Raw genomic sequence first — 15,659 nt, 5'->3', positions numbered from 1 at the left:
TTGGATCATTTGTCCTTGGTCCCCAGCTGGAGAAGGAATTGTTTTGTCTCCCTGCTCAGTGAAGAGAGCTTACCATCCCCTCATTTGAAGCTCAGAATTACACACTAAAGCAGCACAGAATCTGAAAAATATAAAAGCTAAAACCTGAGGCATCACTGGCATCTCTCAGAGACACGGGGCAGATCAGCTCAGCTCCCACCAGGCTGCTCAGGCCATGCAGATCTGCAGCAGCAGAGGGTTGGGTCCATGGGTGAGATACCCCTGGTGCCTGACCCAGCATCTCCTCCTTCCCAAGGCAAGAGCAGCTGGAAAGGCTTTGGAGAGCTGGAGCATCTGTGGCTGCCAAAAGGCGCTCACAGCTTGTGGGAAAATACAGCTGTGTTCCAGGCACGGCTTGTGTGGAGCTGGGAACAGCTTGGCATCTTCCCTCGACTCCAACAGCAACTGCAGAGCTGCCTGTGGTAGCTCAGCCCTGCTCCTCCACCACCCCGAGCTGTGCTCAGACACAAACCTTTTAACTTGTATTTTTTTTAAAGTCAGTTATCAAGAGGCAGCCAGTGGCAGGTTATCATGGGAGATGGGTTTGAAAGGCAAGGCTGGTCAGATTTTGCAACTAACTGATAAAAACAAATCAACCGCAGAAACAAATTCCTCAACTCATTTCAAAGAGGGGGGAAAAAAAAGGCTTCAAGGAAGATCTCTTCCCCATCTTGCAGATTTCTGGGAGTGCTTTGAATTATTTTAGCAAGGAATAAAATGTCCCTGCTCCTGATAGATTGCAGTGTTCTCTGCTCAGAAGACAAATCAATATTACAGATCACAAATAAAATAGTCAGAAGGATTGAAAACAGGATTTACAACTGAATAGCTACCACACCTACGTGAAAATAATAATTTACATTCCTCACCACACCCTATCAACTACACGCAGGCAGCCTGAAACAGGAAAAGTAACAAAAATAATGGGAAAGAGCAGCAAAGAGTGTCTTGACATTATTTGAACTGATATGAAAACAGGAGTTGAGGGCAGGGAAGTATTTCCTCTTGAAACCAAAAAAAAAAAAAAGAAAATAGCACAGAAAACCTTCCGAGGGTTTAGAGTTTCAGGCTTTCTTATTGAGGGAAAAAATCCCCAAATCCCCCAAATCTATGAAAAGCATACACTTTCCATAGAGAATGGGTTCATTGAAAAGCAATTTTCTGTTAAAAATCAGTTCTGACAGGGTAGTTTCATCCAGGCTTGGATGTTGGATACCACAGGAGCATTTGCCAGGAATAAAAATAGGCATTTAGCTCTGAAGGGCTGGGTTGCCAGCCTTTAAAGATGATTCCTTGCCTAGGGAAGAGGTTTCTCTGTCTCAGGGATGGCCAGTGACAGATCAGAAGGGATAGAGGTTCACGATTTGTGTGGGAGTCTTGAATAATCTGTTCCTATTTTAATGTGAACATGGGTGGTAACATGGAATTACAGCGTGTGGAGGCGGGCTGGTGTGCGCGGATTAATGAAAAATAATGAGATAATATTGAGCACTTCTGTAGTCTCATTACAAGGGCTCTGTTTCTCCACTGACAGAAATCCCTGGAAAATACCATACTCTGGGACTCCAGTCCTAATCTTTGTACCAGGAATTAACAGGAAACACAAAGGCTATTTCACAAGTATATTCCTTTGAAAAGAGCTTTCGTTCTTAGTCTAAAATTTTAGGCGACTCTGCATTTACACAGTAATCCTTTCAACTCATATTTCATTGAATCCAGAAGTCATTGTGGCTCCTGAGGTACTCTGCTGTGAAAAAACCCAAAACAAACATTTATAATTGCATGCTGGAAGTTATGACAATGTTTATATGATGCACCCAGAAGAGACAAAAATAAGCACTGAAGGGCACAAGGGTAAAGCTGGGTTTATTGAGGGCTAACTACATTAGGATCGACTAAAAAGAAAGAAAAAAACAACCCAAGCATGTTCAAACTGCAATCCAAGCAAAATTTATTTTTAGTCCCTCGATTATTGCGAGTTTCATAATGGGATTTTGAGGCCCTGCCGTTGTGTCCCATTAACAAGGGCCCTGTTATATATTCCACAGTGTCATGGTGGGAAATGATTCATGACAGGGCTGGGATTTGACATTTGAGCAGAGGGATGGAGGAAAACCTGCTTTGATTCACCACCTTTTAAAAACAAACTCACCCTCAGAAGAAACTCCAGTAAGTTCTTGAAAGTACAGCATAAAAATAGAAATATTAGTGCTATAGAAGCCAAAGCCAGAAACCAAGGCTCGACCTTTCTTAAGTGGGAAAATGATACTGGTTTTGGTAAAGCTGGAGAAGGCCACTGGCAGAATGCAGGGCTGGACTGGCAGATCAGAAATAAAGAAAACAGAAAAAGCTTACCTGGCTACAAGACTGATCCAGTTATCAATGTGAGGGGTGATGCTGTAGTTCAAAGACCACTGCAGGTGCATCATTTGATGCTGCAACAAAGAAAATAATTCCGTATTTTTGAACCTCTGGCCTCCCACAGACCAAAGGGAACTGGGTGATGGCATCATTGCTGACACTGATCACTGGAGTAATTTTTAAGTATCTGTTGCTTTGAAGAAGAAAAGGCTGTCTTTGATGCAGTGAGAGTTTCCCAGGAAAAGCCACGCAGAGGAAGGATCAGACATGATTCCCTGTTGCCTAGATAAGAGTTTAACTGGTGAGATCAACCTGCCCTTTGCTTGCAGCTGCTGACAGGGTGATCTAAAGGGAAAGGCAATGGCCCCCAAGGTGTGACTCTTGCCCAGAGACAGGCACACCACCATGCTGGCCCTGAATCAAGGCCAGGAGATTTCTAAGAGCCTCTTCCTTAATAATGTGAGGCCACACACAGTCTCACCCCTGAAAATGACTCAGCAGTCCTAAGGATTAGAAAGTCATTTAATTTCTGCCTATGAGCTCTTCCCTCATCATCTCAGACTCTTAGCTGAAGTCAATGAAAAGAGCATCAATATCTCAAATAATTTTGGAACAGGACCTTGGGTCCATCAAGCCAGTCATTTCTGTCCTACAATGGCACAATGGGATTTCTCCTTCATGCACTAAAGATTCAGACAGTCCCATTAGCTGAATTTTGAGGTTTTTTTAAAGCAAAATCAGTAATCCAGCAATCCTGTGTGACAGGAATCAGGAAATTCTGCTCACTGAACAGAAGCATTCCTTGGAGACAACAGACATCAAACATGACTTAAAGGAAGATTAATTTTTATTCAGGTGATATCTTAAGGAATTTCCATTCTCATGTGAATGATGAACACTTTTATTATGGGGAGAGGCTGGTTAATCTTTAACCAAGAATTTACAAGAGATTTGTAAAACAAACAACAAACAATTTCTGAAGGTCCATGAGATCTTCCTTTTAGTCGGAAGAGTTTGTACTGTGAATGCTACCGGGTCGATAGCTGGGTTAGGAAAGGAAGGACAGGCTGGGCAATGAGAACTGCCCAACAAATCCCTACATCACCTCTGGAAGGGTGAGGAAACTCAGCCAAAAACCCATGCTGAGGGAAGGGTTCAAAGGAAATGTGTGTGCAGTCCAAGTGTTTCCAGAAAAACCTAAGGGCACTAATTCATTTCAAAAACATGACAGAGCCATTGGCAGGTGGCTGATGCCACCATTTGACACAGCAGGACCCTTGGGGACACTTCTCTCAGGGATGCTGAAGCTGATGGAAGGCATTTCTTTAGCTCCAATGATTAAAAGCAGATCTGTGCTCAACTCTCCCCTCTCAGAACCCATGCTTAGATCCCCAACCCACAACACACTCAGTCTCTCTAACTAATTAACAGGATTTGTGAGCAGGTAGAAATGAAATTCCTGCCAAACCGTCACGTGTGCTTCCTGCTGCAAGAAAGAAACGTGCATGCATACACCAACGTGTCCAGAAAGCTTGAATGGAAAACCCTTTCATGTCAGAAGTTTATTTTTATTGGTAAAATATTAAATAATATACAGAATTAAAAACTGCACTTACACTTCTGAGAAGAAATAATTCTTGGACAAATTATATGCTTGTTCCTGAGATTCCCTACATTTATTCCAGTAGCTGTGCACTCAAGACAGTACAAACCTTTATAATATAATCCTTTTCACAAAGTATTACAAAGTTTCTGCAGCTTCTTTTATTTATACACGCACACACACACACACGGACTCCCACTCTCACATGGCTGTACAACACTCACACAGGTACAGAGCACACACATACAGATGTGCAACCATATGTATGCATGTATGCTAAGAAGAAAATAAAAATAACAACAAGTCCCATAGTTCAGTCTATAGCGGCAAAACTCTTTTAGCAGGGGGATACAGGTTTACATTAGGGTTGCTCACATGCACCACTGTCAAAGGGATTGTTTCTCAACTCCTTTTATAAGAGTACCTTCCAATGAACACATAAATGGGACAACTCCCAGTGTCTTCACTGGCTTTTGGAGTAAACTCTGATGTCTTTTTTATATTTTTTTTAATTTTTTTTTTTTTTTAATTTTAAAGATTCCTCAATTTGAGCTCGGCAGATCTATCGCAGAACCAAAAATTCTTACACCTGGAAGAAAAAAGGGGTCATTTCCCAGATGAGCCGCCTGGCTGTGGTCAGGAAAAGAGGAGCGCGGGGGGCAGAGCGCAGCTCCGGAGCGGCCGGGGCAGATGCCGGGGCAGATGCCGGACAAGCGGCCGCACCCTTAGCCCGGAGCTCCGCTCCCGGCCGGGCCCGGGTCCCGCTGCTCAGCGCAGCCCCGAGAGCAGCAGGAGCCGAGCTGCCCACGGGAGGCTCCCACATTGTGGCTCAAGGAGTGAGACCAGCGAGGACCGCCACAGCCGCACACCGAACCTTGTTTTTCTTCAGCTCAGACACTGGGGGCTGGGCAACGATTTTGGCAATCAATCAGAAAGGGATAGATACAGTCTCCTCGCCTTTGTTATTATTAAAAAGAAATCTCTTAAATACAAATTTAAAAGACAAAAGTGGCTACTGTGCATGCGCAGTAACTGCCTTTCCAAGAAGTCTCCATGGGATTTTATTCCTTTTTCTTTATTACGTACCTAAATACATATTTACACAACAGCGGCTTCAGTCTACTGGGGGGTGGGAGGGAAGGCATTAAAAATACACTATATATAAATACGTATGATATGTAAAACAAGTCCCATCTAAACTTATATAAGACAAGGACAACTCTAAAGAAGCTTTTCTGGTCTCTCAGGTAGATAAAAGACACGAGTCCTGTAATTCTTACGCAGGCAAATCTCTTCCCTAGAGTAAAGGGCAGTTTTGCCCTAGCTAAGAGATTAGGCCTAATCCAAAATCCATCCTCAAAGTCAACAGGAGTCTCCACTGAGTGGGTTTTGGATCAGACCAAAAGATCTTTTTATTTTTTTTTTTGTCATTTTTAATAAACATCAATATTAAGTGCTTTTCTTAAAAAAGCTGCAATTAGAAAAGAAGAGGGAGGAAGAGTCAAGAACAGGTATGTCCTTAATTCTGGATGTGGATGTCTTTCAATGCCAACGACAAGCAGGAGGTAAAGTATGGGCTTTAGCCTTAATTTACACTTTCTCATGTTTTGTCAGTCGCAATCAGTTTACTTGAACCATATCTTTAAATGCATTTAGGGCAGAGCATTTTGTTTCACTGATTTGTGTGGACTGAGGAAGGAACACAGAAACCACTGTACATTAATAAGATGTCAGGGTAAGTATTGCACTTGAACAGAAAAGTAACCCAAATGTTGGCGATTTTTGCTTTTAGAATTAATACAAGCAAATCATCCATGTCTGCAATGATCATGTTTAGAAAGCAGGATCCAAGAATGAAGCATAAGAAGCAAATTTGGGGTTGGTAACCCCCACCCTGGAATATAACAGTAGTAAAACTTTTTTTAAAGCATTTTCTTCCAACAGGAAAAAAAAATTATATGACATTTTTTTTTAACTTTACAATTTTAAATCTTTCTAAACATTTGCATTAAAAGTTTCCAGTTTCTCATAAAAAGATATATATTTTAGGAAAAAAAAACCAAAACAAAACAGAAAATAAAACCAACTAAAAAGGAAGGCAAATATACAGTATTATAATTACATCACTGTAGAGTCATCTCAAAGGTACCCTAGATCTTTAAAGTGTTACAAAGAGTACGTACCTTATTTTTTTTCTCAAATTGACTTTTTTTTCTTTTTTTCTGTTTTTAATAAAAAACTACACTTGAGTACAAAAATATGTAAACAGACTGTACAGCCAATGAACAAAAAAAAACCCAAAAACCCCAAAACCACCCCCCCCAAACCCCTAGACAGCCCAAAGCTACAGGAGATAAGAGCAGGCCCAGACTTAAAGCTCCAAGAAGGAAAAGGGGGAAAGAGAAAAGCACAGAAAGCCAGAGGAGACTGCTACATGGTGAGGAAGTGAACGTGTTCAAGCTCTGAGGACACTTGACAATTTGTCAAATAATTGATCACAGTTTCAGAATCTGAATGACTACAAAAACAACCAAAAAAAAAGTCCTTCCCTTGTTACAGTGTGTTCAGGAACCAACATCCATTTCCAGTAAGCAAAGTCAAATCCCAGTAAGTGCATAGTAGGGACTCAGTGACCTCCACCCCTGCAAGAAGCTTTTCTCACTCGATGTCACTTGAGGTAAAACTAAATGGCCCAATTTACTGCAAACTGGCCCCATTGTGCCCATAAGGGACAGGAGGTTCCCATCCTTTATCCAGCTGGGTGACACAGACAGAGCCTGGGGGTACCCAGGTACCACCAAGGGCCAGGGATTAAGGCTGCTACACAGAATAAGGGAATGCCTCCAGCACCACCACCCAGCCTGCCCAGAGCTGCTGTGCTGCACCCTGATCCCACAGATAATGGGATCAGGATACACACAGCCAGCTGCAAAGCTCCTGTGCATGTCCACATCCAGCCAAAGGGATGGCACGAGGCTGATGGTGCTCAAATGTTTTCCTGGGCTGCAGTGCAGTCGCCTAAACCAACACCTGCTATGGAAAGGAAGTGCTGGCCCCAGCTTTGGGCCAGGCTGCTCCCTTTCTCCCAACAGGAGAAACCAGCCCCTCTCAAGACATGATCTGATTAACTTCATTGTCATTCACTCTGTTGAAATACTTCACCTAGTACTGCTAGTCAAAATATCACAGGTTTTTTGTGGTTTTTTTTTTTTCCAATGGTAAAAAAATATTAGTTTTACTACAACTATGCAGGTTTCTGTTGAAATGGTCATTTCTGTCCACTGATTAATTAGACCCCAAGATGAAAAGGAGAAGTTTGTACAGAAGGAGATAGCATGGGAAGTTATCTTCAAAGATGAGGACCTAAGTGTGCACACTGATAACCACCTTTCCAAAGGCTGGAAGTGAACAGGAACCAGGAATCTACACAATCAACTGGGAAGGTAGGTGAATTAAACAGAGACTGGTTTTACTGTTTCCTTGGCCTGTTAAGCATGCAGCATGGCAAAGCCTGAGCCCAGCCCTCCTCCTGACTGTCCTCTGCACATTTCAGAGCTGGGTAGAAGGACACAAGAAGGTCAAATTAGAAACCAAATTGGAAAGCAGTGATGTTCTCCTTTGCTTATATCTCAGAACACATCAATGGGATAAAAGGGATTCGATTCACTATGAAGCAAATTCTAGCTCTTTTCTACCTAACTGCTCCCCTCAGCACCCCTCTTTGGGAGAGCATTGCCAAGGGGGTGGCTCTGGGCTGCTGCTGGGCTCAGGCTCTGCCCAAAGCCTGCTGGCCCAGCCACCTTGCCCACGGTGGCCCTCCTGGCACACTCAGCTCTGCAGCCCTGCAGGGGGAACAAGTGCACCTGTAACCAGGTCACCAACCCCTGGGAAAGTCCCAGAAGCAGCACTGTGCTCTCACAGCAGTGCTCCAGCTCATGAGCCCCCTGAATGCCTCCTGCTGATGAGCTTCTCTGCTCTCTGTGCCAATTCCTGCGCTGGCAGCAGCCTGACAGGCAAACTTGCAAACCACTTCCAAAGGACTCACCACATTTGTTTTTCCAGGCTGAAGCAAGAAGCAAGAGCTTTAAAGTCTGCTCCCAGACCTAAGTGGGAACTCTAAAGCAGAGCAAAGTCCACTAAAGGGTGCTTTACTTAAAGAGGGAGGAAACAGGAGGCGCTTCCCTGGCTCTCTGCAGGGTACGGTGCAGCTGAGGGCTCCCACAGCAAGTCCTGCCATTGTGCTGGGAATGCTGTGCTCCCTGGGACCAGCTGCAGACCAGCTCTGGCTGGACAGCTGGAATGTACTTGGCTGGGGTCATTTTCAGCCCTCCCCACTCCTAAAAGCTGTCTGACTCCAGGAAATCTCACAGCAAAGTACTGACCAGGGTCCTCTCTCTGGGTCAAGCTGCCAGGGAGGGTGCAGAGCAGGAGGAGGGATGTTTCCTTTGGGTTGGTTTTTGTTGTGCATTCTGAAAGGGTCTGGTAGGATATCACAAACGACATCAGGATCTCCCAAAATGCATTTGGAAAAGGCACATATATAATAAAGCATACCTCTAACTACACAATACCATATATATATATATATATATATAAATGTACTTTGTCAAGCTCTCCAGCTGCCCCAGACCACAGGCCATCCACTTTTGTTTTTAAATGCTATTAAACCAAGCTAAGATGTGAATTACTGGCAGAAAAGCCAATTTCATCACCCTTTTCCTAAAATCCCACACTGACTTTAGGTGACTCTGGCAGCCTTCCTCATTACATTAAAAAGCACAGCAAGAGTTAAGGAAAGGAATTTATTCAGTGAAGGAACTGCATTACTGTAGCTCCTGCCCTTGGCTGAAATAAGCACCTTTGCTGCAGTTATCTCCAAAGTTTCTCTCTGGAGGAAGGAGTGTCTGTTGTCTGGCTTCTTTCAAACCAGAACAAGCTAGCCCAGGGCCTGGGCAACAGTAATAATGCCCCATGAAAGCCCAGTTTTGAAGGGTTGGGTTTCATTACTGACCTCCTGCCCAAAAGCACAAATTTAGGGAAGCCCTTGTAAACAGAAAGAAATTTGCAAACTCTGACAATTGAGAATTTCTTCACCTTGCAGTAAACATACTTTAGGTCCTCATGGCTACTTTGTGAGCTGGGTCCTAACATTGTAGAAACCAGTACCACTAAAAACCAGGCCCATTAACCCATTTTAAATCTTCCTCTCTGCTACAGACCACTACAGGTTAATACCTAGACACCCTTCACATCACATCATAGATGAAAGCACTTTTTAAGGAGAATAAAATTATTTTAATCTCATAAGTTACTGAGTAAAGAGTAGGCTTTACTGAAAAATGCAATATATTTTGATGTGCCCTCCTAACTGATTACAAAGAGAGGTGGCTGTAAAATAAATCAGTCATAACTGCAGATATATAGATAATGCCCTTTGCTCCAAGGATATGGATCACACCAAGAGCAGAATAAGCAGTCACACTTCTCTTTAAATTAATAGGCTTGTAATCCTCTAAACTGAGTCAGAGTATTGCCATTTTTGATGTAAAAGAAGCAAAAGGGTTTACTGGCAGAGAAGTGCCCAGATTTTTTTTTTTTTTTAATGAAAATGGGGAATGCTCACAGGAAGCCAACTCTAAATTTGCAAATGTATGTTTCTAACCGGAAACCCAATTCCAAGAATTTCAAAAGAGTCGAATAAAAATCAGCCAGATTTGATTTCCAGCACCAAATACTCAGAACAAAGGGATTTAGAGGCCAGGGATTAGCTACTGAAATTCCTAGTACACTATGAATGACTAATGAACTTGATGAAACTCAAGAGCTTTTCTTAGAAATCCAATTCTTGCAGGGAGCAAACAAGAAAAAAACACCCAAAGAAATCTCTGCTGCCCCATTTTGCTCACTTTTGGAAGGAACAAACTGCATTACATAAAGCTCTCTAATAATTTTCAGTAGGAATTGAATTCTAAAGTACATGTTAATTCAAAATTTTGTTCAAAATTTGAACTAGAATTTAATCTTTCCTCTTTTCCTAACTCTAGGATAAAAGTCTCCTGTGAGTGTTTAGAAAAGGACATTGATAATAAAAAAATCAATGTGACCCCTCAAGTTTCTTCCTCTCCAAAAAATGTGGTTTCACTAAGATAATTCCCCAGTACTTGTCCAGTTCCCTGTGCTACCAGGACATACAGACCTCATCTGCTACCATTAGATCAAGAAGTTGGACTTAACTGAAGCCAGGTCCAAAATCAGTGGGTGTCCCCATGTGATCCTTTAAACTCCCACAGAATACACCTTACTGGAGGTAGCAGTGAGTCATCAGTGACCCCAAGTGCAGATGAACTGCAGATGTAATTGCAGCCAACTGATCTGTACATACACAAGAGATTCTCTACCTTTCCCGTATTCTGGTGCTTTCCCAAACAAAGGCAGAAATTTTAAACACTTTTCCCTAGTGCTAGCTATTCCAAGAAACCACAGCCCAATGTTCTTTCACTGACCACAGAGGGGAGAATGGAGTGTTTCCCTCAGAGACTGAAAGGATTTGCCGGCAACCTTTCTCTCTAGCTTGGGCATGTTTTTTTCTGGAGGCCCAGGAAAGCCCAGCAACCCTCAAGGTCCAAGAACCTTTTCCTTTCCACCTTGTTCTTAAATGACCTTTCCTGCCTCAGCAAATCACTGCCACTTTTTTCTTTTCTGTATTTCCAGGCACATCCTGACATGAAGCACAGCCGGCCGTCCCCTAAGCCCACCTCCCTCACTGCAGACAAGCAGCCACACAGAATGCAAGTGATGCCCTCCAGCATCTCCCTGCTTTTCTCCTGCACAAACAAAATTTGGCTGCACCAGGCACAAGACAATGAGAATGGTTCAGAGGATGGCACTGGTTCATTTGCCCCAGTTTCCTCTACATTAGGGTGAAGAAAGAAGGAGGGGGAGGAACCCAACGACATTAAGAACAATGTTGGGAATAGATCTTTAAATCTGTCTCTCCAAAGCCTGCATATTCCCAGCCTTGATAGGTCTCACATTACACAAGATGACATTTCTCTCCATATTGTATTATAATTAATAGGCTACTGCAAGACTTTACCAGCTCCTACTTAATAGCATTGCAGTGCTGGGAAGCAGTCATCAGGTAATCTGGCCATGATCTACTGTATTCTTTCTAAACACAGGTTCTAGCTGCCAAGAATGTCACCATAAAAAGATTTCAATCAATACCTTTCAGCTCCTACTTTCAAATGCTCCAGGTCTAGGAAGAGAAGAAGAAAAAAAAATCCAGTACCCTCAAAACGAACAGCAAACTGGCATATGCATCAAGTGCACAGATTGGAGGGAGCAGATGGGAATTCATTATGGCCTGATCTTGCTCTCTCTTTTATACTTTAGTAACTTTATCCTTTGGAAAAGGTCTCCCCAGGCGCATGGAGACCGTGTGTGCGGAGCGGGTTAAACCCATCCAGATCTTTCCATTCTCAAGCTGTGCTCTTGTTGCCAAACAACAACATTTCAATTGTGATTGGTACAAACAGTTGGGTTTCAATGGCAATCTGTCCTGTAGGTTTAAGCCCAGTTTTTACTGATGCAACTTGCCGGGTGCTTGCTGGCTTTGTTATTTACTCAGAGAGAAAGAAAGAAACCAAACAGATCAGTGGACTTGTTTTCTTGTCCAGTCTGTAGCTCAAGGACTCTCTCTAGAGTGTGCTTCTCCATTTGCTTTCCCTACAGGGAAATTATTAAATTAGGAACAAAAAAGAAATCTTTAAGCCCAAATCAATACCCAGCACCTACATCTCCACTTATCCCTTTCTGAAGAAGCAGGGAAGATCATATGTGACCTGTTGGTTTGCTGGGCTTCTGTGCTCACTGGGAGCAAAGCCTATCCAGCAAAACCTGCTAATACTTTCACCCCTAAATTCAGCAGAATTGATGATATACAAACAAAAGGAAGTCAGTGGTTCAGCAAATTAAGAAGTAAGAAGTCAACAAAAGAAAAAACAGTCAAGGTTAGGATCCTGATGTAGCTGAAATAGTTGGGGCAGTTCCATTAAATTCAATGGAGCCAAGAGGATTAATGCTGGCCAAGGATATGGCTCGTAACGCTTTCCCAGCTGCAAGTCTTAGTTTAGGCTCTTGCCAAGAGGTTAACACTGTGATAGTAGAATGAGAAAGTATTTACATAATTATGTATCTATATATACCTATATTTAAAGAATCCTTTGCTACTAGCACTTTCGTAATTTTTAAATCCATAATTTTAACCCAAAAGTATTTCTGAAGAGCAGCAGAACCTCTTGAGTAAACTACAGGCTCTCACCCACCCCTAGGCCACTTACTGTCCTAGAAGCAAGTTTAAATGTTATTTCTAAATGTTCTTTCTTAAAACTTAGGGTGCAACTAAAGAAATAAGGCTCCCAAGGGTCTCTAAGAAGCCAGTGAGACAACACATAGGTATGGAGTAACAGAATATCAACAATTCTAAAAAAAGGTGCTTCATAAGTTAAGGAAAATAAAAAAAACAAAGCCTCAAACTTACCACAGAAGGCCCTCAGACTTATGAAACTAAACTGCTATAATGTGGTACAGTGTTAAGACATACATTTCTTTTTCTCTTTTTTCATTTATTTACATTCTAGAGGGGCAATACACACTGAACCCAGGAAAACAGCTCACCCTTGAAAGTAATTTTGAGAGGAATATTGACTTTGATTCATGCTCCTAACTCCCTACCAGTTTTGCTTTGAAAATAATTGTTCATTCTGCAGAACAAAGTTCCCCCCCTTTCCTCCAGCCACCGAAAGCTCGCACCGTATCTTCACATTAGAAAAAGGCTCTCCTCTGAAATGTTTCTACCTATTCCTCTGAAATTCCAAATGAGTGGCATCTTGTTGGGACTTGAAAGCACCTGGCACGGTTGAGCGACATCCCAAAAGAGGACATGGTGTACAACTGACTGAGACGGACACAGACTGCCTTCCAATTCCCACAGCAAGCAAGGCGGGTCACTCCCCAAGAACTGATTGCCACAACAAACCCCTCTTTTTATCCATTCCCTTCCTTCTCTCCATTCTTAAGCTGGGCAGAGCAAATGAGGTTGGGTCCACAAAAAATAAGGTTAATAATAATAATTAAACAACGGCAACAACGACAACAGCAACAACAACAAAATAGGCGTCTCAATGTCTGAGGAAAAGTGGGATTGTAAGTGCAGTATTTCTTCATGTGCAGTTCTTGTACTTCATAGGAGTCCCCTTTGGATGAGAAGGCCTAGCGGAATGTGTGCTCCCCCCGGACTATGTGCGACGAGAACTCATAGCGGTCCTGGCTCCGGTAGCCACAGATGTTGCACTCCAGCGGGTCCCGGTAGCCGTGGCAGCCCATGTGGATGGTGTACATGACATGGTCCAGGAAGAGGACGCGACAGTGCTCGCACTTGAAAGCCCTAATCTGCTCCCCTTCTCCGTTGATCACCTTGTACATATCCTTTAAAGAGCCCTTAGAAGCTTTTGTGACATCCAAAGGCTTGGCCTCCTCCTTCACGTAAGCCGGGTTTGGCTTGATCTTGGGGGTTAAGGCAGCGTTTCCTGGGTAGGACTGGCGGTCGTCGTGGCTGCTGTCTGAGTCAGTAGAATCCAGGCAGCTATTGCTGGGGGAGCCCTCTCTATCCTGGATTCGACTCTTTGGTCTGATGAGGGAGATTGGGCCATCCATGTTGTTCTCGTGGCTGTCAGCTGTTTCCCTGCTGATGGGCCTCTCTATCCTGCTGGGATGATAGACCTGAGCGTAAGCTGAGCTGATGACCGGGGCCACCTCTGCAATTGTGCTCGGTGTGTGCTGCATCAGGGGGTGAAGTGCCTCAGCTCCAAGGTAGGTGATTGCATTGGTGATGGCTTGGTCCATCATGTGAGACTGCATCAGCTCAGCCTCCTTGTCATAGCTTAGGTTCATATCAAAGGGGATATCTGGATAGCCAAATCTCATGAACTTTTCACCTAAGAGATAAAAGCAAATCCATGAGCAAAATCAACACAATCACTGCAATGTTTCACTGCAAAAGAGACAGAAACCTCCTGACTTGGGGTGAAATTATTCCAGAGTCTAAAGTTAACCTCCTTCAATTTATTATTGACCTCCTAAGAAGTTCCTGTCCTGAGATGGATAAAACAGTAACCTCACCAAGAGCTTTCTTCTTTTCTTTTTAAAATTTATTCCAGCTGGAACATGTGGCTGTAGCAACTTCCAGAGCAATTCCAAATCTTCAACTGAGCCTGACTGTGTCCACACTTCAAGTTAGGAAATACAACTGGATTGAAATATTGAGGCCACTGAAGTTCTGACAGAGTATATCATTAGACATACTCTCCCCAAAATTCAAGGGACCATTTCACACGTGGCTCACAATCTGAGGTGCCTTGCACCTACCTAACAACAGAGCTGAACAGTGAGAAACCCAAACAACAAGTACAGGGGGCTTGTTATGGTGGCACCTTAAGAGCCACAAGATATAAATCCTTTAACCAGCAGAAAAAAACCCCCAAACATTAAATGACAGCATGTGGCCAAGAATGAAGCCATTTACAGGAACAGTGGAGGCTGATTTTTGCAGTTTTCCTCCCTCAAAAAAAAAAAAATATTCCATCCTTTTTGGACTGAGGAAAAAAAAAAGACACACACACACTGCTCCCTTCCTAGTGTCTAATAAGGTAAGAAAACAAATAGAGAAAGCAGATGTATAGCTTTGTTTCACTTGGTAAAAGACAAAAGCACCTTTCACTGACACAGGATAAATTTATACCTAATGATGCTGAAGCTGGCTGGTTCATTACTGTGAATCCTCACTCACATCCTTGTAAGCTTTTAACATCAATGGCATGACAGATGTGCAAAACCAGAACCACATGCTGGTACATTATGGCAGTCACAGGGCACCATGCTACACATCACAGCTCTCCTTGGAAGTGAACAAGTTGACCACTGCTTACACCAGGGCTCAGCTCAGCAGCACTGCTTTTTCAGTGATGGCTTTGGAGAGTCAAAGCTCATGGAATAACTTCTTTTTAAACAGGAAAGGTTATATGTACATGATACAAGATGCACATGCTCCTATGTGTTCACACATGCAATTAGCTGGTTGTTGACAGCTAACTTTTAAAGCTGATTTTATGAAGTCTGATAAACAATACTGGTTGGTTTTCATTGTCTTTGTTACTTCACTTCCTTGGTACATAAAACCAGACTTTTTTCCCAGTAGCATAAGTTAATATATTCAAGAAGTCACCACTTACAAGTGGTTTGGCTACTCAAGAATTAAATTACTCAAGAAGCTTCTTCTATCACCTTTTGCCAAAATTGCTTGGAACACAGTGTGTATAAACCACTATAAGAAACAGAACTGTAATCCCAAATCTCTTCCAAATTGCATTAGTACATTTCAACACAGCTATCACTCAGCATTTTATTTTTGACTATAATAATTCATTCCACTCAGAGTGACTTATTCTAAAGTGATGCATAGAGAAGAACCATGATGTCCTTAGAGATGATGATGCATCACTTCTGCTGAGGAACTTAGCCCTGATTATCAAGGTAATTAAATATAAGTCTAAAGTGAAGCACATGAATATTCCTCCTCTGTTCAGCAATACTGTTC

General features: G+C 42.7%; 1 protein-coding gene across 7 annotated transcripts in view; it reads right to left on the bottom strand.

Moving 5' to 3' along the window:
- Positions 1-3,229: 3,229 nt before the first annotated feature.
- IKZF2 (IKAROS family zinc finger 2) overlaps positions 3,230-15,659 on the bottom strand; it is a 118,180-nt gene continuing 105,750 nt past the window's right edge. For all 7 annotated transcript variants that reach the window (XM_077181044.1, XM_077181043.1, XM_054636375.2 and 4 more), the window contains one exon: positions 3,230-14,001. In XM_077181044.1, the coding sequence (XP_077037159.1) occupies positions 13,277-14,001 (725 nt within the window). In that variant the 3' untranslated portion in view covers positions 3,230-13,276. The remainder of the gene's footprint in view (positions 14,002-15,659) is intronic.

Source organism: Agelaius phoeniceus, chromosome 7 (assembly GCF_051311805.1).
Source record: "Agelaius phoeniceus isolate bAgePho1 chromosome 7, bAgePho1.hap1, whole genome shotgun sequence".
NCBI classification, from domain to species: domain Eukaryota; kingdom Metazoa; phylum Chordata; class Aves; order Passeriformes; family Icteridae; genus Agelaius; species Agelaius phoeniceus.
Note: the sequence above shows the minus strand (reverse complement) of the source record. Positions and strands in the feature narration are given on the sequence as shown.